We start from the raw sequence: 27662 nt of genomic DNA on the forward strand, positions 1-27662 counted from the left end.
CAGTGTACGGTGAAGCAAATTTCTTATCGCACATGCCATGAATAAATATATGTTGACCACCACCAACGCTAGAATAAAGCTGTATGCAGCAGTTCACATTTCTGTTCGAGCAATCGATTTATATCTAATTTGCGCTCATAAATTATTTACGTTGGAATGTTCGCGGATCAAAAAGGCACTGTCGAGTCCCTGTGTACAAAGTGAATCATTATTAGCAAAATATGACATAAGATGACGTCCATATTATAATTAACCTCAAAGATGACATTTGGCTTAGTTCACAAAACACTAATTTAATATTCCTACACCATTCTATACAATCCTTTCACATATTATGTCCGCCCGCCGCATCAAGTTTCGGATATTTAGTTGACAACACGCCCCCGATCGTCCCACAGTCTTTCAAACTCGCGCGCGCAACTACGTTCAGGCGTATCGCATCCGACCAGACTAGCTACGAAATCTCCATCCTGATACATTGCCTCTCCGACACCATTAGGATAAGCGTTGAATATCCGCTGCGGAATAACCGCCATTTTGCTGAGCACGGTCGGGTGCCACTGTGCGAGATGTTCGAGTGCGCCCTTTTCGTCCTTTTCGAACTTGTATTCCTGGTATAATTTGTCGAACCACGCGTCCAGTACGTATCGCGAATATTCTTCATTCTTAAGGATGAAGCTTCCGGTCTGGAAACCCTCGTGGTCCTGCGAGATGATAAATTTCATGCGATCAGCGGGTACGTGCCTGTAAGTACGTATCGTCGAATCCGGAGGCACAACAGGCACGTCCCGCAACACGAGACTGTTCAACCTCTTCACGTCGGTTATATGTGACTCGATATCCAAGTTCGGGTTCATGATAATCGCATTCTGGTCCAAATACCAGAAATACGTCGATCCAGGGTTTTCGTGCATCGCGCTGCGCATGAGCGGGAGTTTCTGCCATCCTTGCTTCGTGACGTCATGCACGAGGTTCTTGAAATCGGAGACATATCGCACGTACAGACCGTACCCATGTGCGTCAGCGTATTCCTGTCTGTTCTCGACGACCTTGGCGAGGTAGTCATCTTTGTACTTTGTATTATCAAGCCCGAGCACGAGCACTACGTGTGGCCCGGTGGGATCCATTGTCGCAAAGTTGGCGAAGGCGACGTACAGTATCGTGAGGAGCACTGCCGCCGCGGCGACGAATGCGATCACGAGCAAAGAGACGGTTGTGCGTCGCCGCGGCCGCCGCTTCTTTTCGAACGCGGTAGAGCTATGTGGTGGCGGGGCCGGGTGGAAGATTAGTGAGCGTAGTCTGGCGAAGATTGACGGCGCATAGCTCGTTCGGTGTGAGGATGCGCGCGATTTCGCTTTGAACGAAGGGGAGCCAGGCAGCGTCGTTTGGTCCGCCGACCGAGACGGTATTGAGAAATGCATTGAGATACCGATCAGCCGAGAGATGTCATGAGCTCGAGAATAGAACCGCCGTAGTCACGGATTACTGATAATTCCGACACGCTCGTGCAAAACCGCTCGACAAATGGACGTAAACCACAGTGCCAACCAAACAATACCTGTCCACCAGAATTTGCTGCACGTATGAACCTAAGAACTTGAACCCTATAACCAAACTGCAAAAGACAGTAATTCACCCTCAAACCTTGCAGTCGAGATATCGTTGCAAACAAACGTCAAGAGCAAGAATACAGACAAGCCATCAAGCCTTTGACAATTCGCCCCGAACATGGCGGCCCATGTTTGCACACGTAGCGTCTGTAGAGAGAATCTCTCTATTTTGGGTTCGCGACTACGAATCGCGAAACTCTAATTTTGGGCAGTTGCTGTTTTCGGCGCAGGTCATGTGGACCCCTGCCCTGGTCTGCCCTCAGCCAGTTCACAGGCTAACGACATGCCCGTATTTCGTAATAACGCTAATTATGATAACTTTGCGACATTTCTCGGTACGGTAAATATGCTAGATTTTCTAGAACTACTAATTCCGAGAGAAGGGGCAACCAGCATGTGGCTTGGCGGTGGGCGAACGCGGTGGGACCATAAATCAAGTAGCGATTAATCGCGAAAGTGCAAAACACTTTGGTTCATTTGATGAATGCGAAATACACCGGGATTTATCTGCCGCCAGTCGCTGCGTCGCATACGGCCCTATGCGCTCGCTTTTGGGAATATGCTACATATGCCCGACTTAAATAAACGCTTCATTTCTCCACACGAGCCGTTGCTGGTTGGACCGGCCGCGACCTCGTCTTCTGCATACGTATCGCACATTTGACTACCAATATGGTACACCGGTCTATGGAGTGCTAATTGGACAGTGAAACCGCGCAGTTAGTTTCTGACGATGTTGCGTCCGGCTTAATCTGCATCGTAAAATCCCCCCCCCCCCCCCCCCCCCCCCCCCCCCCCCCCCCCACACCCACCCAAAAAAAAAAAAGAGACAATTTCTGCGGGAACGCCGAATACCAAAGCTTCCACATGTCATACAGTTGGCAGAAAATTTTTGAACATGCGTTCCAAATTGTTCGTCCCCCACGCGAATTAACCTTACAGTAACGCGGCTTTATCGCCAACCTAAACTTGGCTTAGCTTTAAATGGCTAGCACCGAGACTGCCGGGGCAGGAATATCAGTTCACACGGTCTCTGCACGATACGATTTGAAGCCAATCTCAAGCAGTGCGGATGTTGAAACATTATAACTCGCTACATAAATAGGTAATCAAAGTATATTCGAACCAAAACTACATGACGCTGTCAAAAAACCAACTAGCCCGAGATATCATTTTACCCATACTACACTCCCGGCTGCGCACTTCCGTAGATACACAGTATTATGTCTCATGCTAACGCCTTATTTCCTTAAAGCCTTAACTGTCGTGATGATTTCCTCGACGATGGACGGGTTAGCCAGGGTCGAGATATCGCCAAGGCCGTCTTCTTCGCCGGCCAGGACCTTCCGCAGAATACGGCGCATGATCTTGCCAGACCGGGTTTTAGGCAGGTCGGCGACGATGATGATGTTCTTTGGCGCTGCGAACGGACCGATGGACTTGCGGACCTGTAGAATAAGCTCCTTCTTCATGTCTGGGATGCTCTCCTCGATAACTCCTTTCAACACGACAAAAGCATTGACGGCTTGGCCGGTTAAGTCGTCGTGGGTACCGACAACGGCAGCTTCGGCCACGTTGTGATCCTCGATTAGGGCCGACTCGATTTCTGCGGTCGAGAGACGATGGCCCGAGACATTGACTACATCGTCGACGCGACCTCGGATCCAGTAATAGCCCTCATGGTCCCGACCGGCTCCGTCACCGGTGAAGTAGTAGCCTCTGTATGGGTGGAGATAAGTTTCAAGGTAACGACCATGCGAGTTCCAGACTGATCGCGCCATGCTGGGCCAGGGGCGTTTGATCGCGAGGACGCCCTCGACGTCGTTGCCAAAGAGCTCCTCGCCGGAAACCGGATCGATGATGGCGGGCTCAATGCCGAAGAATGGGAGCGACGCAGAACCGGGCTTGGTCGGAGTCACGCCGGACAGCGGGGTGATGATATTGGAGCCGGTCTCGGTCTGCCAGTATGTGTCGACAATGTGAGCCTCCTCGTTGCCAATCTTCTCGTGGTACCAATGCCAGATTTCTGGCGCGATGGGCTCGCCGACTGAACCCAGCGTGCGCAGGGAAGAGAGGTCGTGGTGGATAAACTCGTCGCCGGCCCGCTTGAGGAGACGGAGGGCAGTAGGAGCGACGTAGAACTGGGTTGCCTTGTACTTCTCAATAATGTCCCAGTATCGAGAGAAGTTGGGATAAGCGGGAGTACCTTCAAACACAAGTGTCGTGACGCCTAGAAGGAGAGGAGCGTAGAGGACGTAGGTGTGACCGGTGATCCAGCCGACGTCACCGGCAGTGAAGTAGATGTCGCCTGGGTGGATGTCGAAAACGTACTTGCCGGTCATGGCGGCTCCTAAAAGGTATCCAGCGGTTGTGTGGACAACGCCCTTGGGCTTGCCAGTCGAGCCAGAGGTATAGAGCAAGAAAAGAGGGTCTTCGGAGCTGACGTCGGCGGGAGGGAAGTATGGCCGGTACTTGACGGTCTCCTCGTGCCACCAGTAGTCGCGACCTGGGGTCCATGGAATGTCTGCACCGGTGCGGCGGTAGACGAGGACATGTTTAACATCCCGGCAGTTCTTGAGAGCCTCATCGACGATGCGTTTGGTGGAGACGGCCTTGCCACCACGTCGGCCCTCGTCGGTGGTAATCACGACTTTGGAGTCGGCATCAATTACTCGGTCAGTAAGCGAGCCAGAAGAGAAGCCAGCAAAGACAACGGAGTGAATCGCACCGAGACGGACGACGGCGAGAAGAGCAATGATGGCCTCGGGAATCATCGGGAGGTAGATGGCAACGGTGTCGCCCTTTTTGACGCCGAAGGCTTGAAGGGTCGCAGCTACCTTGGAAACCTCGCGCAGGAGCTCGCTGTATGTGATCTTGCGCGAGTCCTTCTCCTCATCAGCCTCGTAGATGATGGCGACCCTGTCGGGATCGGCGAACGCGTGCCGGTCGACACAGTTGTAGGACGCGTTCAACTGGCCGTCGAGGAACCAGGCCGCGTCGCCATGCTCAAACCCGCCATGGAAAACTTTTGTATACGGACGAGAGAAGGTGAGGAGCTCGTCTGCCATGCGACTCCAGAACGTGTCTGGCGAGTCGAGGGACTCCTTGTACAGCGCCTTGTACTCCTCAACCGACGAGATGTGTGGCTTGCCGGGGTGCTTCCTACATGAGGGTTAGACTGGCCACAGCCGAGAGTGAGAACGCCTAGCGAGACTGCCAATACGAGGAACTGAGCGACGTGCGGATACGAGCCAGCGCGAAAGCCAAAGTATTGTGCCGCTCACGAGAAAAGTCAATTCCGGTGGAAGTGGAGGCGCTAGCTAAGGCGGATCCGGGTGTTGGGCCAGCGAGCCGCAGCGCTGTGCCAGCGTAGGTATAGGAACTGCAGCAAGGCACGGTGCGTTGACCCAACGGGCGCAGAGCATTTCTGAATAGATTGCTGGCCACGCGCGTAGTTGGAATCTCGAAAGCCGGTGGATATGAAATCAGAGCAACTGTTCAGCGAACCGTCACGATCGAACAATGCCTATCAATACATATCATATCACCCTGCTCTAGTCACGCAAGTACGCACGCACGCAATTGTTTGTTCTCGATACTGACAGACGCCGTAGACTTGTTCTAGGAGTAGTATAAAGTGTAACAAGCAGACTTACTCGAAGTATTTTGCGGGGACGGGGCTGGCCGAGACATTGTGTGCCTCGAAGACGACCGGGACGGCATTACCGTTGACAGTGCCGTTAGGGCCTTTGATGCCATTGATTCCATTTGATTCTGTCATGGTGGAGAGCAGGCGATCAACACACGAGCTGGAGCAAGGAGCGTGTTTGGCGGCAGACAGGCTCGACCGAGTGCAGGAGGACGCGAGAATATAAATGCGTCGGGGTCGTTCGCTGTTGGCGTGAACCTCGCGGGGTTCGGGTTTCTGCCAGCGGCGCTCGCTGGTATCGTGACCCGGTTGTTTTGGTCATAATATCACCTACGTAAGACTGCCGGTTGCGACGATTGTGCCGCATTTGGAATTAAACGTAAGTTTTCTTACCCAAGGATTGCTTGTTGGCCATAAGCCAGGCAACGATTCGGCAGACCCGGACGATTCACGATTGGCATTGGCAGATGGGTTTCAAGGATTACTATGATACGGGAATTTTGTTCATGAGATGTCACTGGTAGCGAGAGAGTGCCTGGTGGTATTTATTGATAAATTGCCGAATAAATTGCCTGATCTTGAACAGGAGCGCCCATGTTTTGGTATTATTGCAGAACCATGTATTTATTGTTAGCATATTTTGGGCATACGCAATTGATACTGGGTTTCGGGTAGCATCCAATCCAGTACGGGACACTATGGCGCATGCACTAGACAAGAGAGGGCCCCAACACAGTCGAAGCTACTGGTCACTTGCACAGCTATGGCGCGATCGTGTCATAAAGAAAGCCAGCAACGAATGTTCGGCCTTTCGACCCGGTTTGTTGTCGCTTGGAGAGAATCTACTCATCCGCATGCCCGGGTGGTCGTTTTTAACTGTTGCTGAGACAGCCAGGGCGGGTCGCGTTTCTGGCCCCGATATTCTGTGCCTTATGTGCCCCCGCGTAATCGCGGCAAACACAATAATATGCTCTGAAACTACAGTTAGGCAGTTTTCCCCGCGTTGTGACTAGTCCCTGTCTTGCCGACCGTCCGCATGCCCACACATCACAATCTGTCTCTATTACGCTTTACCGGCACTCAATTGTCCACTGTTGCTTCTACTGCCGTATTCATATTTCTGCAGCTATTTTGAATAAATGATGATCTAGGACTCTGCCGGTGACTATGCGCTTGCAGGTGCGCTTCAACCAACCAGTTGTGCTCATCAGTCTCGGAGCGATCACGGATCGCGAGTTAGCGTCAGACAAAGCCGGGTAAATGGGTGCCGGACGCCCGACCGTGTATGCCCTTACCCTGGCCCATCCCGCACCGTGCACTTCCGCAACCACGGAAACTGCCTTTTAAGCTGCCCGGAGTCGGCGTGCGAACTTCCACCGGACACGTTGCTGGCTCACGTGATCCTTCTTCACGGTCACGGAGGCTCTGGACGAACACTCACTGCGTCCACGATCTCCGGCAGAGCTCCGACCCGCTTACCCACACCCGTCTTCTTCCTTCCTCTCCTTCTTCCACCGGCTACTCCCCACCACTTCTGCCACTTGCTTAATGTGGGGATTGAAATGAAAAAGCATGTTTCGCAGTATACATTCCCCAACAGGTCACACGTATCCGAGTCGGTTGACGTTCGGAATCACTCTCTGTCGCTATATCCCGCACCGTTTCGGTCGTCCAAGTCATCGCCTGAGAAACCATGACTCGGACGTGGTAGCAAAATCAGCGCACTAGACACGCGGTATTCTATATCGCGGCTATGGCCACTTTTATTGTAAGCTTAACCTGCTGCGCACCAGCTACCCCGCATTCAGCGCTCACTCAGCCGAGACATCTGTCCCAATAGTGCGCGAGAATGGCAGATAGGTCGTATGGTACACGTGGGTTGCTGGAAATTGTAAGATGCTATGTGTGGTCGTCATCAGCCCATGCACCCGACGGTCCGTTATTCACCGCGCTTCGAAGGGTTAGGCTAAACTTCTCCAGCCCTGAGCCAAGCGCGTTCTCGAGACGGACCGGGTTCTGCATACTTGCGCACTATCCGTAATTTGTCATGATTGGATCAATATGTCTCCCGGTAGTTCGATCATAACAGGCTTAACAGCCACTTCGATTTCAGGTTTCACCTGGCCGACCGTCCTCTATGGGTCTACAACAACGTCGTCGTCGGCGAGTGATCCTTATGTCTAAACCAACAGCAAAAAATTAACCGAATTGCAGCACCTACGATTCCAGCGTGGTCTCCCACCGCAGTACTGAGTAGGCCCAAAGAAGCTTAACTAGTGTTGATCGGACGGGGAACTGTGTTGTCTTCTTGGTATGGCCGCAACTGGTCTGCAATGTCTCTCGGTCGGTGACCGCGGCGTCGGCTGTTTCCTGACTAAGCAATCACGTAATAAGTCTTGGACCCTCACGAACAGGCTTGTGTTAATTTAGGGATGGTAAACCTGTGACAACTGTAAAATCGGACGATGTCCCAATGCAGGTGTCTAGCGGGGGTCCCCCCGCGTCATGACGTCGTTTGAAATACATTTTGACCTACGATTCCGGAGCCGTTCTGAACATCCCTGCGACGGATTGGTCCGCGTTGGCGTTGTGGTTGCTAGCCCTTAATTAAATACCAGCTAACAAAATGCAAAATAACGACCCGGCTGTCCTGTTACAAGTCTATCACTATGCAGAGATGCAAAGACAATTACACCTACTTGTCAGTCCCGTACACCACGGCCGTCTCCTTCTCAATCGACGCGGCGTCGCCGCCACTCTCTTCATCCCGCGGAACATACTCGGTCGCGAGCTCAGGAGGAATAAGCAGGCCGTATTCATTCTTGACGTATCCAAGTTGCTTCGCGCGACGAATGAACAGATACCGCATGAGCAAAATACCTAGGATGCCGACTACACAGAACCCGGCCGAGCACGAGTACCCGACCAAGAACACTGGCGCCTTTCCGGTCGGGAAGATCAGAACGGGCACCCACGCGTTGAAACCGAACATGAGCATGTTGCCTGCGGCAGGGAGAATGCCTCTGATTTCGGAATCGTCCTGGAAGTTCTCGGCAGCCCATGTCAAAAAAAGGTTCTGCTCGCCAAAATTGGGACAAAGATATGCGAAGAACTTGAGGCCGAACGGAATGTCCCACACGGCAAGTAGAATATTGCCGAGCATCTTGAACAAGAAGCCGGCAACCATGAGCTGCCAGCGCCAGCCGGTGTGATCCGAAATAATCGCGTAGATGTACGCGCACACAATAGCGATGGCGTAGCCGATGGTCGGAAGAATGTTGATTTTCTGAACTGAGTATTTGAGCGACTTCAACCAGAGACTCATGTATACCATCTGGCCCTGCTGCAAACCGCTCATGAGGTTGGTCCACAAATAAGCGTGGGTTCGCCACTGGAACCACACCATAACGAACCGCTTGACCGTCATACGGCGTGGAGGAGCCCGACCAACTTCGTCCATTCGGCGGATAGCTAAAGCACGCTGCTGCTCATTCAACCACATGGCGCGGGTGGTAGTGGGGAAATCTGGGAAGAAGACGAAGCCCATGCACGCGATTGGGATTGAAATCACACCGTCAATGATAAACAGCCATCTAGTACAAATTAGTTGCCGTCGGCCACCATTTGCGGAAACTAAAAATTCATTACCTCCATCCAGCCAGGCCGTGGACCCCGTTCATAGAAGTATAAACCCCCGCCTGAATGTAGCCAGATATCATACTGGCCAGACTCGCGGAAATGCCAAACAGAATCATTCGTTTGCCGAGCTCATCCGGCTTGTACCAGCTACCAATACACCGAGCGAAAGCGGGGTACGCAGCAGCCTCGAGGAAGCCGATGATTGCGCGAAAGATGTAGATGTACTCGGCGCTGTGTGCACCGGCGAGGCCCATCACAAGCGCACCCCACACCACTTCGCACGCTGGGAGAACCACGGATGGGCGCACGTAGCCCATCAAAAGTTGAATAGGCATGGATCCGACAAGGTACCCCATGTTGTAGGCAGTTGTGAAATAGTTCAACTCGTTGCCATTGAGTGCTAACTGCAAAGTTGTCAGCTTCATCGTCAAGCTCGCTTGATCAGAGCGAACTTACATCTTCCTTCATGCCTGAGACGTATGCATTAGTGATATTAGTCTGGTCCAGTGTCTTGATCAAGAAAGATAGCACGATGTATGACAACAAGAAGAAGTCCAGTCGGTTAAGCAATGCCTGCTCTTCAGGGCCCTTCCGCGCCGTATCCCAGAAAAACGAGACGAACTTGATCCACAACTTGTCTCTGCCTTCATCAGGGGCACGAATCGCCGCCTGAGTCATGACGTGGTGTCTGGCGACGTCCTTCATCTCCTGGGAGCCGGAACTCGTCGTGTACAGCTCAGTGGCCATGCTGTCTTGTTGAGTTGCTAGACCCTGAATCGTCTTTCCCGAAGTGGACGAGAGTGTGAAACTGTGGCGGTTGAGTCGACTTGGCGGTGATTGAGTCATAAGGGGCGTTCTGCATTTTATACATACTGACAGCTGATGGCACGCAATCTATCATGAGTGCAGATCTGTCCTTATCATGCTTATCGGCTTCGCACATGTGGATATGCCAGTGCATGGCAACCGAGACTAGCGCCATTGGGCCCGGAACGGAGCAGACATTACACAGCAAACAGATTCATAGATATCGGCTGGTGCATGTCACACTAGCATAGTAATAGGGTCATATGCAGAGCTCCATGTAGACCAAGCGGGACAAATGCCACGGCAGGCATTTTCGTGGCTTAGTCCTGAATTCTGGCAGATAAGAAGATACGATCCGTTCCACGCGGATATAAGCTTGCAGCCGCAATCAGCCAGACTTTTCATGACGCCAAACAAAGTTCAAACAACTGACTTGTTATCGACCACAGCAGTGGGTAGGTACGCCAAAGCTAGCCACAACACGATGCTGATCACTTACGAGCGAACTGGACCAGACGACGAAGGAAGAAGAACCCAGCTGTGACACAGTTAGAAGACTGGCCTATCAAATTGTCAATCTTGGCTTGCGGAGAAGAACTGGCCAAGTAAGACTCATGCTTACTGACTACAAACTCCAATGCAAAGAAAGTTAAACGTAGCGAAAGGTTAGAGAACGGGCCATCACAGCTTGGCCTTATTCAGCGGCGCCACTTCGAGCGGGTCGCAGTTGCGCCCTCAGATTTAGCGCGATTAGCAGGTTCCGCATGATCTGAGACAGTCCTGGCCCGACAAGCTCATTGAAGCTAATGGTATTGGTATCACAACTACTCAGTTCATCCTATGCGGCCAGCCACACAACGGTGGCCAATGATAATTGATATCCGATAAGCCCCAGTCCACGTGACCGCGACCCTCTGAATCGAACACAACTTCCAATATCTAGCATTAACGGTATCGCAATGGACTATTGCCAGAATGAATATTGAAATATTAGTTCATGGGTCACGACGATCCGCGATGGGCGGCTTCCTGGTTTTCTCGTAAGTTCGTAATGTCGTATTGCTGTCGTGCACGGAGTCAATTGCGACATGACCCGTGCTGGAGCAGGACCGGCACTAGTATCTGTGAAGGCTGCACCACTGTTTTATAATAGAGAACATGAGAAATTCACAGGGAATATGAGTTGCGGCCAATCTTCGATAGTGTGGCTTTCAAAGCTGAGCATGATACAATAGTGCCTTCTCCCAGTCCCAGTCACCGTCCTCCCAGCGCTGCTGGTCGCTATCTGAATACTGATGTCAATATATGGATCTGTCGAAGCTCCGTACGGGCAAGACAGCATAGTAATCAAGATGTATTTACAAAATATTATAACGTACAGAAATACCGATCAAATAACGAATAGTAAATTAACGAACAATAAACAAAACCACATAGTGTAAACACCTGCTACACCTAGACGAACAACAAATGAAAATGTCCTCACTAGAGATTCTGTCAACGCCAACTAACACAACTAGCTACCAGACTGAGTCCCAACCAACGTAGACTTCAAAGACCTCTATTCCTCTTCATCCGCTATTCTAATGCGTCCTGTATCAAATGTCTTCAAAATGTATGGCGAAATCACGCCATTGAACACTAATGTTCCATACACGAGCAGCCCGAAACCGATCAGTTGCAAAGCACGAAAGTCCTCCCACCCCAACATGATCGAGATCAGCCATATACCCAGAGTTCGGCACGTGTCAATTGTTGACCTGCTGGTCGCACTAATCTTTTGAGTGACACTAATGCCGAAGAAATTGAACGCTCCTATCGAAAGCATGATCAACAGGGACGAAATGAACACACTGCGGTTGGAAGCGATCTGAGCCGCACCAGATGGAATATCAAAGTATCCACCACGACCAGCGGCCGTATGTCCAACGAGGATATAAGCGACAATCATGATTAAACCGGTGAGCACGAAGCCAAAGATACCTTCCCAGCCCACAACGCGCATAGAATCAAGATGATATTCCTGGAGGATATGTTCCTCGTAGACGAACTGCGAGGCTGTAAATATCTGGGCCAAGGCAATGATAAAGACGCCCACTGCCACCTGCAAGAACGAGTTTGGCTCTCTTGTGGTGTCGTCCGGAATAGCACCCTCTGCAGGTGCGTCTGGCGCATAAATAACGCCGCTCAAGCCGACAATGAAAACTCCGAGGACTACGACACCAAGTGCACTCCATTGTCGCAGTTGCAGTCGGCGTCCGAGAAATATTACACTGAATAGTCCAACAAATAATACAAGTGCACCTCGAGTCATCTGGTAAATACTGACAGGCGTGAAGAACAATCCGACATTCATTAGTGTAGTTCCACAGATGTCACAGAACGCTGGAATCGACAGGCCAAAGACCTTTTTCCCGTCAAGCATAGGCTGGATCGGTTTTGTCGTATCCGTTGGTGCCGACGACAGCAACGAGATATTTGGATCGGTGGAAAGTAACAAATCTGGCTCTTCCGACAAATCTCGTTCCACACTGTCCCTCGACGTGTCCGGCGTGGCAACCAGTGGCGCTGGTTTGTTATATGACAAGTATAACTGCTGCAGAAATACAATAGCCCAGCACGATGCTTCTGCAATAAACATCTGGAACGTCTGAATGACTGGCTGCTCAAAATATCTCCTCTCGCTTGCGGGACCGTCGCAGTTTGCCACACATTGGTTGTCTTGATACTTTGTCAACAGCGAGTTGGAGCAGCCCGTGATAAGCATGCCGGCGACAAATATCGCGGTCATATACCCTGCCTGTGAACTTGGCATGACTGCTACCATAATATGTACAGAAGCTGGGTTGATATTGCAAATTATTAGAAGTGCTGGATTGTGAGCGTGTAATGCAGGAGTTCATGCATCCGGAATGGGGGGTCGTGATCTGGGCGCGATAGTGCGCCACTATCATGGCGGTGCGGCTGGGAACATCGTTGCCAATCTGAATCTGATCTGCGACCATCATAATATCCACCCCATTTATTATTAATTTATGAAATTGACCGTGTATGTGTATACGAACTACTATGCACAAGAAATAATTCAATATCGTACTCGCTCATTTCTCAATCTACAATATAATTGTATGTACGGTTGACCAACCTTCTCCATTTATGACTTAGCTTCGACTCCTTTGCTATGGCTTCTCTTCATTAGAATCCATCAGCAGCAGGTGCAGCACCCGCTACATCTCCAGCATCCGCCGCAACAGGAGCAGGCTCTGCAGCAGTGCCGCCTGCAGCTGCATGGATCCCTTGCTGCACTTGCACTGCCACTGTCTGGACAGCAGCGGCGGCAACATTTGTTGCCGTAGCAACTGCCTCGGACACAACATCATGCGGGGCAGCAAGTACCCATCCTTCCTTTCCGGAGCTATCACCGGCCGTAGCCTCACTGCCAAATGTGGCGGCTCCACCGCCCATAATGGCAGCAATTTGGTCTACTCCAGCACCTGGTGTGGCAATCTTCTCATGCTGACCAACCTCCCGGAATGCCAGATACCAAATAGTTCCCATCAAAAACAGATGTAGACCCATTATATACCCAAAGAACAAGTTTCGAGATGTTTTGTTCGCCAAGACAACACGTGTTAAGCCGTATATAATGCGCTCCAACGGACCCATACGAGACAACGCCCGTTCCTGCTCACGACCTCGGAACTGCGCAAACGGTGATATTTGCTCTTCGTACTCTCGATGATATGTGCTAGACATGTCACTTCCACCAGCATTGACAGCTGACGCTGAAGTGCCGCCTCGATAGGTCGACAAGTATCGGGTCTTCTCATATAGAGCCACATTGTCTTTTTGCAGTGCCTCAATTTGACCACGAAGCTCCGTAATACGAGAATATTCGCTTCGTAGTTCTTGTTCTAGTTCTGCATTCCTAGCGCGGAATCTGTCACGCTGTTGAGTGATGATGGGCAAGATGGTTAAGTCGGCCACATGTTGATCCAGAGATCTCATTCCGACAGGTGTAACTGTGCCACTACCAGGCTGTGAGACTGGTTCCTCATTAGCAATGGATGACACCATAGCTGTTAGTCCAGACCGAAGCGACCCTCCAAACATCGAAGCTGTGTCTGTTCCGCGGCCGGACCGGCGTGATGGCGCATACGACGCAATTGACATCGCACCTGGGTTGCCGACCGATGCGGTTTCATGAAGAGATGTGAGATCGTCTTCAAGCTTCCGATTCAGGCTCCGGCTCTGCTCAAGAGCAGCGGTCGTCGATTTAAGATTGCTTTCCAAGCTTGCAAATTCTTGTCGGAGGGTCTCGTGAGCTACACGAATAGTAGTGAGTTCTGTTGTGAGTCGCTTGTTACGTGCTAAGAGAAGCTGCTCCAGTGATTCGGAATGTGCGTCTGATTGATAATTGGACTTCCAAGTCTCGTCTTCTTCAGTTTCCGCAGAGAATTCAACAAACTACGGGGTGATCAGCAACAGTAGAAATGTTGAAGCACAATAAATCGGCTTACCTTTAGAATATCAAGCTCACGTTTTATATCCTCGTAGTCCGCCATGCGTTTCAGCTTGTTCTTCAGGCCCTCGATTTCTTCAGCCTTACGGGTACCTTCACGCTCAAGAGCACGGATCGCCTTGCTCTCTTTCTCGGAGGCAGCCTTAGCCTCTTCTCGCAGTGACTCCATTTTGCGGCCAAGCGCGGCATTTTCGCCCCGCAGATCGTCGATTTTCCGCTTCCATTCATCGATATCTTCGAATGGCAAAGGTTCTCCGGTCTCCCCATCACGACCCAGGCTGCTTTTGAGTCTCTCCAACTCTTGCCGAAGCTCAAGATTTCGCCGCTCTGTCTGCAGTGCTCGGAGATTGACACGCTCGAGATCTGCTGCGATCAATTCCGCCTCAGCAAATCGTCCAGCAACTCCCTCATCTAACTTCTGCTCATGCTGTACAAGTCTGGCTTCAGTCACCGCATGAGTAGCTCGTAATTCGCGAACCTGCTCTCGAGCTTCATGAACTTGCTTATTAAGATCTTCTTCCCGGAGCTTCCAATTCCGTTCCTTTTCGTCCAACAAAGCTTGCAATTCGGCTTCTTTTGCGGCGACTTTTTGTGTGGAAACGTCGAGTACTTTCTGTTCCGTCTGTTGTAGTTTGACGCGTAAATCGTCGTAGTCGGAGTACCGTGCTAACTGAGACTTCAATTTGGCATTCTCAGTCGAGAGCGTTGCAACTTCGTCACTGGCCAATAATGAATCCAACGTTGCTTCGAGAAGTGGAAATGGATCGGGCGCCTCTGCTAGCGCTCTGTAAGTGTTCAAGAAGGCATTCTCAGCAACCTTCCCTCGCTTCGTAAGCTTATCGATTTCAGTCTGATAAGCTGTTCCCAATCCGTCAGTTATGTTCGGTTTCAATTAGGGAAGTTGAAAAATAGAGAGTTTGGTCATACTCACATTTCAATAAGGTCTTGATTTCGACCAATTTCTCCTCGTCAGATAGCTTCCGGAATTCCTTTGTCTTGCTCGCGAGCTCTTTGCGTCCTAACACTGAAACTTTCTGATTCTCGACAATCTCAAGACCTTGACTGTCGAGCTGCCGTTGCAGTTCCGAGAAATTGATATCGCGCCACGCTTTCAAGGCCTGTTCGAACGGCGTAGTCTGTTCCTGCAGGGAAGTGCTGACGGGCCTACTGATGCTGCTCGCAGCAGCAACATTGGCACTTGCACTTCCATTCGCAATGCTATTTAAGGGTGTAGGCGTATTCGCACGTGATGGTTCTAACGACTGTGTAAAAGGCTCAGGAGTTGGCGAGGATGACAGCAACGGAGCAGGAGAAGACGGTCTTGATTGCGGCACTGACGATGGTGTGATCTCCACGACAGGATCTGCCGGCTGCTGTTGTTCGTCGTCATCCATTTGTGTCAATCAAAGTAGCGAGCCAATTGCAAAGACCGTGAGGAAGGTGCCGGAAGGAAGTTCTAGTTCCTACTGGCTCCACGATCGGATGTACACTGCCTGCTGCTGATCAGATGAGCCCACCTCTGTTGCGCCGAGACCTACTTCGCAATAGATTGTGCCTATTCAGTTCCCATGAATGCGACACATGTGCAATTTTCCTAATGCCGTTGCGGTGAGACTGAGGCACTGATTGCGTTGTGGGAATTTAACGACCCGTGCAGCACAGGTCGTACACAAATTCACTTTCCCGCGTTAACTGTTACGACGGCTACTACATACAAGCTAACCCCGCGAATTTCCAGTTTATTTCCCGACGCTTTCCACGGGCCAGTGTCTCTACATCTGGAAGTAATGAAATAGAGCATTAAGTATCCGGTACTACAATATCTATATATGATTGCATGATGCATGGTCGGTATTTCGTAACAGAGCGGAAGGTGCGAAGCTACGTCATCGTACATCGATTAGGTATGTGTGTAAAAAATTTCTTTCATAAATTGACAACCGCATTATCGTCTACATAATACATCAAGTGAAAGCAACTATAAACATGCCCTTATAGGAGTGATACATCTATGCTCGTTCAAGAAGATGTCATATATAAGTTCTACTAAATTCACTAGCTAGCCTACATTCAGTTATGAACAGCCCATATCATTCCAGAGTCGTCATTACACAAAACATCACTTATTTACTGGATGGCAAAGCTTTGAAATCATGTTATACATGGTACCTCTCACGAATACTTTCTCTAACCTCGGGCGATAACCTGTTCATAACGACTGCTTGCCAATCAGGCACCAAATTCTTGTAACCTTCAAGAATGGTTGCAAACATCTGAACTAACTCCTGAGTTGGCTCCGTATATAGACCGATAGCTTCAACAAACTCGGCCAAGCAATCTCGTAGACCCGTAGGATTCGCTGCCACTATCTTGCACATACCCTTGAAAGCTGTCTCTTTCTCTTCAGTATCCCGAATCATGCGGAGAGCTTTGCACCAGTATCCTGCAAATGCTTCTAATCGAGGCGCAATCATATCCGGACATGAAATGCCTAACCGGCCAATGGTGATGGCAGCATTTTCGATAATAGTTTGCTCGACGTATCCGCGCACCGCAACCACAACGACAAGTTTTTCCATAAGCGGACCGACGAACGGCCGAATCTCCTCGCCCAGCTGCAGGGCGATTTCTCCAGCCGCCCAAGTCGCGTTGTTGCAGACGGCGGAACAGCTTGGATCGCTTGAGTCAATCTGAGGAATCAACTCCGTCATAATAGCTGCCACGTACGGCTTCACGATATCAAAGGTACTGATAGCCATATCGCCAATCAACGCAAAGGCACTCTGCCGAACTTCATCCACTGGGTCGCGCATACACATAATTAGCATCTGCATCAACGGATACTCAGTCTGGTTTATCAATTGCGCCGCTAATGAACCAAGACCTTGTACTAATCCATCCAGAAGGTCAAGCGTCGTCACAATGAAATCTTTGTCAGGAACTTCGATCGTCGGATCATTCATGGACTCTTGTACAAGCATCAAGTTCTTCTGCAAAATGGTCATGGCCCGATGGAACACCGGAGGAGCAAAGGGCGCAAATTGTTCTCCTAACGCGGCAGTCACCGAAGATAGGCATTCCAAAAGTGGAAACAAATTCATGTCGTCATCACTCAACTTTTGCCATCTCTCTATTAGCGGCGGCAGAAGCAGATCGATGTACTCCTTGCTCTTCATTGCGTATCCAACTTTATCAACTAAGGTCTGCAGAGCGTCGTATAGGATCGTAAAATTCTTGCTTTGATACTTCTGAAAACATAGCGTGAGGTTGCGGAGAATATATACAAGGTAAGGAACTAGGAGGCCACCTGCTTGTTCCGTGAAGTTCGCAAAGCCACTGCAGCCCGCTTCTTGGACCTTCTTATTATTATCTAGACAGCATTTAAGAAGCTAAAATTGTTGGTTACTGATTCCATCACAAGAAATGCGATAAGCCATACCCCCTGAAGAACTGGAATGAACTCCTTTTCGTAGCCAACATCTGCTGATCGGAAGCATATCCAGGAACTGTAACGGCCCAAGGTCCAGCAGGAGATTTGTCGTATCGGCGCCATTGGATCATTCAGCGCTTGAACGAAAGATGGAATAACTTCGGGCAAGAAAGGCGACAGTCCATCCACACATCCTACTATTGTTAGCCAATGCTAACTGTGAATGAATAGAAAAGAGCGACAGACCTTCGGCAACAGCACCAAATGCCAAAATAGCAGACTCCCGCACTGGCCATTCAGGCGATACAATGTTTTGCTGCAAAGTCGGTATACTGTACTGTAATATGCTCTCATGATAACTTGACGCGAATATGTCCAACGCGGCGGCAGAACATTTCCGTAGATTCCAATCTGGTGACATGTCCATCATGAAGTCATCATCATCCTCATCATCAAAGTCGTCTTCGTCAAAATCATCACCGTCATCAACCTGAATTCCATTGGGATCTCTTTTCTCGCTTTGACTGTCCGATGATGTACCACCGGCGTTGTGGGCGTCGCGAGTCTTAGCATATGTAGGCTTGATATCCTCTGCCTTATCCTCCATATCAGCGTCATCTTCGTTCATACTCTCGAATCTCTCTACATCGCTCTCAGAGTATACCATATACCTCAGTAAAACCGGTATTATCTTGGGCAGAAATGTTAAAGTCTGGTCCTTTAATTCTTGCTTCTCTGCCAAGCTGAAAAAAAATTCACCAGCCTCTAAGGCGACCTGCTCGTCGTCATCGCCCATACAGTGCAATGTGTAGTCCACGATACCATTTAAATGCGGTACGAGCTTATCCGCTCGAGCATCTAACAACATGACAAACGCGGTGCAGATATTTCTCCTCACGTTTGGATCTGGGTCAACTGCTAATCTGAACAGAGTGGCCAAGAACACGTCGATATGGACTAATAAAGCCGGCGTCTTTCGTAAGATAAACTGATTCAAACACATGATACTCTGTGCCCGTACTTTTGCTGACGCTGACAAGGCAAGTTCAAGGAACCGCGGCATCATGAACTCCAATATCTGCTGTCCCTCAGGATCTTCGTCTAATTGGTAGCCGGAATCCTCGAAGAGCTTCGACAAAGCGCCCAAAGCGCCCTCTTGAACCATTGCATTATCGTACTCAGCAATAGCTAACAATTTCGGTAGCACCTCCGGCCACTTTTTAAATCCTCCTCGTGCAACGAGCGCGCTGATTGCTGAACCGGCGATATTCCTGATAATCATCACCGGTTGCGTGAGGCCACCAACGATATTCTCCTTGATGTATGCGAGCATCTCTGTCGAACCTTCGATACGATCATATTGCGTAAGAATATTATTCTTCAGCATAAGTCCGGCTGATGCGCGTAGATTGATATCCTCGTCCGCTGTTGGACTCACAAAAATGTGAACTAGGTAATTATTCAGATCAGGTCTATATCGCCTGGCTTCCTCGAGCATCTGCGCAGTTGTTAGCAAATTCTAAGTCCAATAAACAGTTGCGAATTCATGAAATTGACTGATGGAACATACACCAGTCGCTTGACCGCGAGCGTAGTTGTCCTTGGACAGCGATTCGGCAAAGACCCTCCGCAGCTCCTGCAGGTACTGGGGTTCCGGCGACCAGGACATGCTGAACGTATAGGATATAACAGATCACTGCTTAAAGGTCATTCAATTTGAGGACCAAACGTTCTATTAGCTGTATGCACTATTCCAGATTCTCCGTCGTTGCTCGTTCAATGCGGAACGTAGCAATTGCCGCAACGGAGTACTCGGGATGTAGCTGTCGCAGTGGTGCTGATATGCACTGGAAACCGTCTCAAAGTAGATCAATGCGAGTTCTTGTAGGTCGGACAACCTGTTCTCTGCAGTCTCGACCTCTGTTGCCGCTGCTGCAAGCCACCAAGACCTGTTGGCCGACGTGGTATCAATGTTTAACTGGGGCTCTGACAAACACTGACAACGCCTCTAAAATCAAAACTGGATATTTGAGACTAAACACCTGTAATGAGTCTATATTGCGTCTAATAATATGGCGATAGAAGAATTCTAATATAAACTCCCCAAAGTCGTTGTCGGCATTGTATTACTAGATGCTGCAATATTTCGGTAGGCCTGCTTGTCTTAAGTTTCAATTTTTTGAATTTTTTCTTGTGAGGCAGGTAACGGGGTTAGGGAAGTGCGCATTGAGTTCGGTAGATGGAGGATTTGTGATTTGAATTGTGAGATGGTTGGTTGAGGTGCTGGTTGAGCAAAATATTTCAGGGGCACAATCACAAAGGCGGTAGTAGATAGCTTGAATGTTAGCCATGAAGAATTGAAGATATTACTTTCTCTTAAAGATTACGATTAAGGACACTGTAGCAAACTTAAGTCAGGTAACAACGAAATTAGCATTAACCACGACATAGACGATAATACATAGCAGATAGATAGTATGAACCTATGATAATAAGCAAGGAAATGAATGGCCATACCATAAACACCGCTGTTATAATACAAAACTTTCCCATATAACTTATCACAGATGTTCCAAGTTTCCTCCCTTGTAACCGAATTGTATCGTCACTGTAAATAACCAACCGCTTTTCTGCAGAATAATTTGCAAGCTCGGTTCGTTAAGTAAGTCGATGTTGCAATTTACATAGACATAACTACATCCTTCGGCAGTAAGAAAGGTGCATCCACGAAGTCGCTGTCGCTAGAATCAGTTCGGACCATATCCTCATCAACGATCGTGTCCGAATCCGACAACGTGCCTTCGTCGAGTTCCTCCTCAACCTCGGCCTCATCCAATGACCTTTCCCTCTTCTTAGACGCTCCAAACTGTCGCTCCCGTTCATATCCCACGGATTGGAATTGAGGGCTATTCACATACGGGTTGACTAATGTAGTATCACTCCAGGCACGATCTGCAGGTTGCGGAGCACCACACTCTTTGTCAGTCGCACACGGCAGCTTGTAACCCTCATTCACACTCTTCCTGATTTTCATCCCAACTTGGACCAACGATGACTGCACCTCTCGCGGCAACAAATCATGTCCGCTTTCTCCTCGTGTCGCCTTACTGTAATATTCAAATGACTCTGTATTCGGATAGGGATTCGATATACCGCTGTTCGAGGAAGACGACGAGTTTGAGGAAAATGTGTACCGTCTGGACAACGGCGCATGATGTCGGGGGAATGAATGCGTAGTTATTAGAATGCGCTTTGATCTCGACTTCGAGTTCGCCGGTAGGGCTGTAGGTGTCTGCGAGGCCATTACTCTCGGCTGCTGCGATCCTTTTTCCGTAGCGAGAGCTTTGACAAGGGAAAACCGTCCGAGTGGAGTGGCGAATAATTACTATACAGGACTTTCAGGAGACCTCGCAACTGGACAGAGGGTTGATTGCGAAATATGATAAAGGTGATGATTGCGGGGCTGGCAAAACAAGCTGTTTGCGCCCCATCATTTCGCGGTTGCGTGGCGTGGCACCGCTGAAAACGCGGCAGAACGAGACGCGTTGTTCTCTGAGTGGCTTTCATGCATTCCAGCCACAACGACGTCGAACGCGTCATTTAGGCACTAATAGTCATGAAAATATAATTGTTGATCTCTTGATTCTTTGTTATGCGATCAAACCGACCTAAAATGCACCATGCTTTAGAGACTTAATCCCTATCGAATTTTCGAGATTTGGGTAACTGCGAACTTCTGCAGTAATCAACAACATAACCCCAATGCAGCCAATTTCTTCAGACATATATACAACCGTATCAACGCCTTATACTACAATACTTGCTCGATCATTCTTTCTCACTGTCATCATCGCTATCTCCAAACACTGCTAAAAACAAATCTCGCGGAGCTTTCTTCTGTTCCAATGCTTCGTTAACCTCGACATCGATCTTCAGGCCGCCCGAACTGATGTTCTTATCCTCGAGCCGTTTCGTTACTTCCTCACTGACATCCGCGTCTTTTGCGATATCGAGCAGCTTTTGATGGGAAAGCAGCTCCAGTTTTTCGCGTGCCGCGGCTGTAGATTCTACCGATCCGCCAGATATTTCAATTGCCGACACATTAGGTACCCGTACCCCAAATCGCTTGCACAACAAGCCGCTTGGCGCCCAAGCACTCACGCGTCTTGTAAGAGGTCCATACATTCCCATTTTTGCAGCGCGTACGTCGTCTCGGTCTGTCAAACCTTTTTTTAGATCAGCTCCCTGAAGCAGAACGGCGTTATCGTCGTCGACGACCGATGTCTTGGTAGTAGACGCGTTTGCGCTGGACGTAAAGCGGTTCCCCAACATTCCTTTCAGTGGCCGGAACAATCCTGCAGCTTTGTTGAACTCCTTCAACTCCCGCATCCAATCCTCTAGTCTCAATTTTCCGGGAGCAGTGTCGGAATCGCCGGATCTCGCAAATGCCAACACGTCAGTAAGACGGCGAGTGCCCGATTGCGATTCCAGATATGTGATATACCGTGACCGCTTCTCCGCATCATCAGCATACGGCATGAACCCAGCCGACAATGCTGTACTGGCTTGTGACTTGTCGAGTGTCGGAATCAGTTCTAGTAATGCCGCTACGTTTCTTTCGCCAGATTTGTGCTCTGCATGTGATGACGTTGGAACAACTTCAGACTTCGCAGGTGGTAGATTTTGGTTTCCTGTGACATTTGCGAATCTCTCCCTCTGGGCTGGCGTCATGTAGTCAAACACTGACTTTCCTTGAAGATGGTCCTGTGCGGACCCAAGAATACGAGATCGTTCTGATGCAGTTAGACGCTGCTGCTGGGTGGCGGAGGATGATCTAGCTGAAAGCACTGACGACGATGATGACTTTCTTGACCTTTCAAAGTTCGCAATCAATTCGGCAGTGATAACCGTCTTTGGATCTCTCAATATCAATATTCCCGAAATATACGTCTCTGGGACAGACGGCGGAGCATACTCCTTCTCGCCTGTCAACATGCTCGAAGTGGCTAATGACCCACTGGTAACTAGTACAAAACCTGAGAGCGGGAGCCGCCCATCATGACATCTTCTCAACTTGGATGCCCTTGTACTAGTTGCAGCAGAACTTGATGAGGCTGATATCAATTTTGGCTTGTTCTTTGACACAAACACATGCTTCGAGGCACCAACGCCCAACCCCTTCTGCTTTTTGGAACCCAGTACGCGATCATATGCAATTGGCTTGATTTCATATGGATCCTCATCATCGCCATCCTCGTATTCATTAACGACGCCGACACCAATACCACTATTCTTCTTTTTACTAATCGTTCCCGGCGCCCGCCATCCTCCTGGCACCCCGCTTGTCTCGTCGCTCGGTCGCAAAGACGGCATGGCGCTGTCATAACCCAATCCATGAGTGTCGAGTTTGCGCGTTAACCTGATGCCCGACATCGCAGTCTCGTCAGCCCGAGGCGGCATCATGACTTTCCGCCCAGCAACCATCTGACTCTTCGCCGCGCCGATCCCAAATCCTGGCTTCCATCCCATTTTTCTCAATAGCTCATATCCCACAGACTCACCACCTCGCCCACCACGTAATAAATCTTGAACATCGGTCCCCGAAATAGACTGCGTAGATGACGCGCTAATCGTCGAAAATGGTGCTGCCGCAACTAGTCTCTCGTCGGCCCGTTGCTCAGCCAAGTCTTCTTCGTCCATGAAATCTTCCGGCCGAAATACTTTCTGATCAGCCCTTGCCGTCCGTGACGATTTAAACGTCGACGGCGTCCATCCTACAACAGTTAGCCTAAACACCTACTAACGTCTCGAGGCAGAGCGGAGGGCGCACCTTCACTAGATCCAACAGAATTGAAATAGCCAGCACTAAACCCTCCTGTAAACGCGCCATGAAATCTCTTGCGACCACGCTCATCCCTAGCTTCCTGTTTCCAGACCGGCGTGAACGCGTTCGCGTCCGCGTCTGCGATCGGCGTACCCAGAAATACTGATTCCGCGTTCGTCGATGCAGATTGGACGGTTGATAATGGGCGTTTCCGTGACATATTGACCGCAGATATATGGCACAGTTGGATAGTTTTATCGATCCATGTCAAATGCGTCCTAATAGTTTAAGGCCCCTAGAGCAGGTCATGACAAACTCAGCTGAAAATGAAGATCTCCCGTGATTAATGCAATGAATGACAGGGACACGGCTGGATTTACTCTCGCGTCCCTAACCCAACTTCTGCGATAGCAACAAGTGCCTCACGCATGTAATCAAACCATCAGACCTAAGGAGTATTCTTTCGTTCCTAAATGACAGTGTATTTATACGACATTCATAAAATCAATTAAACACACTATTATATGCACGATGCTACAATAAAACCTGATACAAAATATCCCGACAACATACCAACCCAACGAAATATTACAAACCGCGACCGTGATGCAAAGTGAATAACATGTACCAAGTATAGCCATGCAAAGAGTAACAATAACCGAGATGGGAATTAATGCAAAAAGCCAAAGCCACGACAATCGCTACCGATACGGCCAAAGTAAATTTAGTCCCAAGTAATTTATCAAATATGTGTCCGACTAATCCCTTGCGGTCCCATTTATAAATCTAGTCATACTCGACTCATCCGACGATTATACGTACCCTCTGAAATCGATGTGGAGCGTCCAAGCGTCGACGCCCGCGAAAACAATCGCTCAAACCGAATGAAAGTTTGAGGCGCCCCCGTCGACGACTGCTTACCAGCGCCGCTTCGCTTTTCCGTCTCCGGAGTGAAGGTAACACCTGGACTATTAGGATGCGACTGTGGTGGTGGTGGAGGTGGTGGCGGCGGCGGCGGTAGATCTTCGTATGCTTGTGCCGAGAAGGAATTAATAGTCGGCAAGGGCGCTCGCTCGTCTTCTGACGACGCCGAACCAGCTGACGGACTGAGCGGAGGGTGTTGTAATCCACCGCCAGCTGCATGAGTGCTATTCGATCTATGATTCCGCCTGGTGGACAGGCGTCTGAGGATACCACCGAACGATATACCGTCACGACGAGAACTGGGGTTGGTGGGAGCAGGACCGCTATACTGGTTGTCAGACTCAACCGGCGGCGCAGTAGTGTCAACCGTGATCCGCCTTGGTCTAGGCTTTTCTTCCGGGCTAGTTCCCTCAGACGGAATCGGAGGCAAATCAACCACATGCTGCTGCCTTGTGCCATTCTGTTGAGGGCCCTCAGACCCGCTAGTCGGCGAGGTCGAGAGATTAGAGTCCGAATGCCCGGGCATGTACCCACTATGACCGTGATTAACACTGCGAGACCGACCAGGGAACATAGTACGAGACGGCTGATTGTGTGTATGTGCGGTCTCCGGAACAGGAATAACAGGAATTTCCAATCTCGCTGTGCGTTTCAGCATCGCTTGAGACGATGATAGTGACGAAGTTGGTGTGAGTGTTGGACCAAACGTATTCGAGAAGCCACTATTCGACAGCGACAATGCTGAACTGGTAGCGTCAAGCGTCGGCCTTCTTTTCAATCGCTCCTGTTGCTCGCGGACCAAATAATATATCGAAATCAATGGGTGAAACGCATTTGTAGGATCGGGAACTTTCCCATCACTGAGAGTCTCTTGCGAGGAGGATGACGAAGCATTGGACTGTCTGCGCTTATAAAAGTCGAATGGGAATGCTGACTTCTTTTTGGACGATGAATGGCCGCTGTGATTACTGTTGCTATCGAAAAACGAAAATGAAGGCGACAAGGGTGATGCGGCCGACAAGAATCCGTTAAAATGCCCACCAGAAGTCATATTTGCGGCTTCGTTCTTATACCAGGCTTGGCATGCGGCCTGGTACTCTGGTGATTCGATTATCGCAGTCAGATCTGCCTCTATCCGCTCATCCGAACCAAACTCGAAACCGTGCATTCCCCTTATGACTTCCTTATCCAATGGGAACATAAGAGGGCGGCGAGTCGGAATGTACGAATCTTGTGGTCCGTCATATCCTTTCAGCATCCAAGGGTGATTTACGATCTCCGGTAGTGTCGCTCTGGTCTTGGGATCGACAACTAGCATTCGCGATAATAAATTCTTGCATTCTAATTCCATTTAGCGGCATGACTCAAATGTGAAATTAAATAAACACAATGCGTACCTGCTGATAGCCAGTTTGGATACTCGACATACCCCCGCTTGATCTTGGCGTGCAGAGCCGGCATACTCTGATCATCAAATGGTACTTTTCCACAAGCCAGTACATACAGCACGATACCAAAACTCCAAATATCGACTTCTGGGCCAACATACTGCTTTGCGTTCAACAGCTCCGGTGCGGCAAAATACAAGGACCCGCAAAAAGTCTTTAGGAGAGACCGGGGAGAATATAGATTGCTCAATCCAAAGTCAATGATCTTGATATCGCCGCTTTTCGATATTAGAATATTTTCAATCTTCAAATCGCGATGCACAACAGAGTTATGATGGCAGTAATCCAACGCGGAGGCGATCTGTCTCGCGAACTTGCGCGCCTGCTTCTCCTTTAACCGTCCATGGGAGATGATATAATCGAGCATTTGGCCACCGTTGACGTATTCAAAGACCATATAGTAATGGTGGCTCATAACCATAATTTCGCGCACTGCACATATATATCGATGGTCAAGCAACGAGGCAATGGCGGACTCCCGGATGGTGCGGATTTCCTTGGACTCATCTGAGCTCGACTTGTTTGTAGCGTCATCGCGGCGCTCGGTGTGTCGTTCACCGTCTGCTGCCCGCGTAATATTCAGATACTTGGGATTACGCGCGTGAAGCTGACCTTCAGGCACGTATCGAGGTACGATTTTGACTGCGGCCACTTCGCCGGTCATCCGGTGCCGAGCCAACTTGACTTTGCCCATAGATCCCGCGCCGATAGTCTTCAACAAATCCCAATCTCCAAGCGTTCTCCGCTTCGAAGACGACGTATGGGTGCGATGTAGTTGCGGCGGTACTTGCGTATGAGTAGGAGCAGGGATCGGAGATGGTTGCTGCGGGGGTTGATGCGAGCCGAACGGGAGCGGAGAAACGCCAACCGATTGCAGAGTAATTGCAGGCGGCATCGTTCTTCTTTAAGCTGATTCTATCCGATTATTTGAATAAATTTAACCTTCTATGCCGGACTCTGCTTCAAATGGGCTGGTGACAATAGTGTGTTGACACAGGAGTCGTGCCGACAGTCGAGCTGATTCCTGCCGCCACTGCACTATCCGTTGCAGAAACTAGAGTCACGTGAACGGACTAGGAAACACGTTGCACTAGTCGTAAGAAGCCGTAATCACTATCGCAGGTTCAGGACAAAGAGTATTATCGGGATGCCAATAGATGAGATTGAATGTGCCGGCTTCCTGTCGTGGTTTGGATGACGCCAAAAAGACATCGAGCACCTGAATTTCAGATCATCGGGAGTATAAGCCCATCTGGGCCCTATGTACCCTAACCCACGCTCTGAAACCGTAACCCAGCCTGCATAAACTTTGACAACGGTACTTATGCGAAGCAGCCGCTTTGGACCTTTCGCGCACTCTAAATCCAGGTCTCATCTAGTAGCGACTAATCTTTCATGATTACTGGCGAAGATAGTGTGGATACATCGCGTACCTCTGGTGGCCATTAAATCGCGTTTCCCACGTTCAAGGGGGAACGATCTAAGCAGCACTGAATCACTGCATGTGCAAACTGAGCGTGATCCACGGAACGGGAATGGCTGTTGCTTGTAATAAATATGAATCGGCGCTTACTGATACAGCCACGTATGGAAACAAGCAGTCAGAGTTTGATTTTCTTCTGTCCGTCCCGCTACATCCAACATTCAATAATCCTCTGTATTGACCATTTATATCTATATCTGAAAATCACGACGTTGGAAATGCAGTCTAGCAATAGTATATTATTCTAATTACATGATATAATAACGACAAACTAGTCACATATACTGCGAAAGACAAATCGTATACCATCCTTATACCAACGCAAC

At 49.5% G+C, this 27662-nt stretch overlaps 9 protein-coding genes across 9 annotated transcripts; all 9 read right to left on the minus strand.

The window, feature by feature from the left end:
- Window positions 1-42: 42 nt before the first annotated feature.
- Window positions 43-1722, minus strand: POJ06DRAFT_246009 (galactosyl transferase GMA12/MNN10 family-domain-containing protein). The gene has a single exon (XM_056186729.1). The coding sequence runs from the start codon at window positions 1419-1421 to the stop codon at window positions 366-368; it is 1056 nt and encodes a 351-aa protein (XP_056046346.1). The 5' UTR covers window positions 1422-1722; the 3' UTR covers window positions 43-365.
- A 699-nt stretch (window positions 1723-2421) lies between these two features.
- On the minus strand, window positions 2422-5391 carry POJ06DRAFT_288041 (uncharacterized protein; the record flags this gene model as incomplete). Its single annotated transcript, XM_056190283.1, has 2 exons — window positions 2422-4772; window positions 5267-5391. 2 exons carry the CDS (start codon window positions 5389-5391, stop codon window positions 2852-2854), a joined length of 2046 nt encoding a protein of 681 aa, XP_056046347.1. The 3' UTR covers window positions 2422-2851.
- A 2563-nt stretch (window positions 5392-7954) lies between these two features.
- POJ06DRAFT_235843 (major facilitator superfamily domain-containing protein) lies at window positions 7955-9645 on the minus strand (the record flags this gene model as incomplete). The annotated part of the gene is made up of 3 exons (XM_056185858.1): window positions 7955-8852; window positions 8908-9302; window positions 9355-9645. 3 exons carry the CDS (start codon window positions 9643-9645, stop codon window positions 7955-7957), a joined length of 1584 nt encoding a protein of 527 aa, XP_056046348.1.
- A 1248-nt stretch (window positions 9646-10893) lies between these two features.
- POJ06DRAFT_246020 (uncharacterized protein) lies at window positions 10894-12610 on the minus strand. The gene has a single exon (XM_056186730.1). The coding sequence runs from the start codon at window positions 12530-12532 to the stop codon at window positions 11267-11269; it is 1266 nt and encodes a 421-aa protein (XP_056046349.1). The 5' UTR covers window positions 12533-12610; the 3' UTR covers window positions 10894-11266.
- Window positions 12611-12705: 95 nt separating this feature from the next.
- POJ06DRAFT_294201 (CASP C terminal-domain-containing protein) lies at window positions 12706-15951 on the minus strand. The gene is made up of 3 exons (XM_056190460.1): window positions 15159-15951; window positions 14226-15085; window positions 12706-14172 (listed from the first exon to the last, which is right to left on the minus strand). Exons 1-3 carry the CDS (start codon window positions 15619-15621, stop codon window positions 12901-12903), a joined length of 2595 nt encoding a protein of 864 aa, XP_056046350.1. The 5' UTR covers window positions 15622-15951; the 3' UTR covers window positions 12706-12900.
- Window positions 15952-16212: 261 nt separating this feature from the next.
- POJ06DRAFT_219041 (armadillo-type protein) lies at window positions 16213-19812 on the minus strand. Its single transcript, XM_056185581.1, has 4 exons — window positions 19228-19812; window positions 17904-19155; window positions 17667-17851; window positions 16213-17616 (listed from the first exon to the last, which is right to left on the minus strand). The coding sequence occupies exons 1-4, from the start codon at window positions 19324-19326 to the stop codon at window positions 16384-16386; spliced, it is 2769 nt and encodes a 922-aa protein (XP_056046351.1). The 5' UTR covers window positions 19327-19812; the 3' UTR covers window positions 16213-16383.
- Window positions 19813-20015: 203 nt separating this feature from the next.
- POJ06DRAFT_246024 (uncharacterized protein) lies at window positions 20016-21314 on the minus strand. Its single transcript, XM_056186731.1, has one exon. The coding sequence runs from the start codon at window positions 20959-20961 to the stop codon at window positions 20338-20340; it is 624 nt and encodes a 207-aa protein (XP_056046352.1). The 5' UTR covers window positions 20962-21314; the 3' UTR covers window positions 20016-20337.
- POJ06DRAFT_294203 (uncharacterized protein) lies at window positions 21272-23878 on the minus strand. The gene is made up of 2 exons (XM_056190461.1): window positions 23488-23878; window positions 21272-23431 (listed from the first exon to the last, which is right to left on the minus strand). Exons 1-2 carry the CDS (start codon window positions 23699-23701, stop codon window positions 21486-21488), a joined length of 2160 nt encoding a protein of 719 aa, XP_056046353.1. The 5' UTR covers window positions 23702-23878; the 3' UTR covers window positions 21272-21485.
- POJ06DRAFT_246026 (kinase-like domain-containing protein) lies at window positions 23879-27071 on the minus strand. Its single transcript, XM_056186732.1, has 2 exons — window positions 25803-27071; window positions 23879-25746 (listed from the first exon to the last, which is right to left on the minus strand). The coding sequence occupies exons 1-2, from the start codon at window positions 26746-26748 to the stop codon at window positions 24272-24274; spliced, it is 2421 nt and encodes an 806-aa protein (XP_056046354.1). The 5' UTR covers window positions 26749-27071; the 3' UTR covers window positions 23879-24271.
- Between the last annotated feature and the right edge of the window lie 591 nt (window positions 27072-27662).

The sequence above is a fragment of the Lipomyces tetrasporus genome (genome assembly GCF_029532465.1).
Source record: "Lipomyces tetrasporus strain NRRL Y-64009 chromosome Unknown POJ06scaffold_2, whole genome shotgun sequence".
NCBI lineage: Eukaryota > Fungi > Ascomycota > Lipomycetes > Lipomycetales > Lipomycetaceae > Lipomyces > Lipomyces tetrasporus.

Excerpts from the sequence above, each read along its gene's own strand:
- POJ06DRAFT_246009 (XM_056186729.1), bottom strand. The coding sequence starts at position 1,421 with ATGCATTTCTCAATACCGTCTCGGTCGGCGGACCAAACGACGCTGCCT.
- POJ06DRAFT_246020 (XM_056186730.1), bottom strand. The coding sequence starts at position 12,532 with ATGGTAGCAGTCATGCCAAGTTCACAGGCAGGGTATATGACCGCGATA.
- POJ06DRAFT_294201 (XM_056190460.1), bottom strand. The coding sequence starts at position 15,621 with ATGGATGACGACGAACAACAGCAGCCGGCAGATCCTGTCGTGGAGATC. Across the intron at positions 15,086-15,158 it reads AATCAAGACCTTATTGAAAT|CTTATCAGACTGAAATCGAT; the intron begins GTGAGTATGACC and ends GATTGGGAACAG. Across the intron at positions 14,173-14,225 it reads GTGAGCTTGATATTCTAAAG|TTTGTTGAATTCTCTGCGGA; the intron begins GTAAGCCGATTT and ends ATCACCCCGTAG.
- POJ06DRAFT_219041 (XM_056185581.1), bottom strand. The coding sequence starts at position 19,326 with ATGTCCTGGTCGCCGGAACCCCAGTACCTGCAGGAGCTGCGGAGGGTC. Across the intron at positions 17,852-17,903 it reads ATTTGGTGCTGTTGCCGAAG|GATGTGTGGATGGACTGTCG; the intron begins GTCTGTCGCTCT and ends TAACAATAGTAG. Across the intron at positions 17,617-17,666 it reads TCATTCCAGTTCTTCAGGGG|CTTCTTAAATGCTGTCTAGA; the intron begins GTATGGCTTATC and ends CAACAATTTTAG.
- POJ06DRAFT_246024 (XM_056186731.1), bottom strand. The coding sequence starts at position 20,961 with ATGGCCTCGCAGACACCTACAGCCCTACCGGCGAACTCGAAGTCGAGA.
- POJ06DRAFT_294203 (XM_056190461.1), bottom strand. The coding sequence starts at position 23,701 with ATGTCACGGAAACGCCCATTATCAACCGTCCAATCTGCATCGACGAAC. Across the intron at positions 23,432-23,487 it reads TTCTGTTGGATCTAGTGAAG|GATGGACGCCGTCGACGTTT; the intron begins GTGCGCCCTCCG and ends TAACTGTTGTAG.
- POJ06DRAFT_246026 (XM_056186732.1), bottom strand. The coding sequence starts at position 26,748 with ATGCCGCCTGCAATTACTCTGCAATCGGTTGGCGTTTCTCCGCTCCCG. Across the intron at positions 25,747-25,802 it reads TCCAAACTGGCTATCAGCAG|AATGCAAGAATTTATTATCG; the intron begins GTACGCATTGTG and ends AAATGGAATTAG.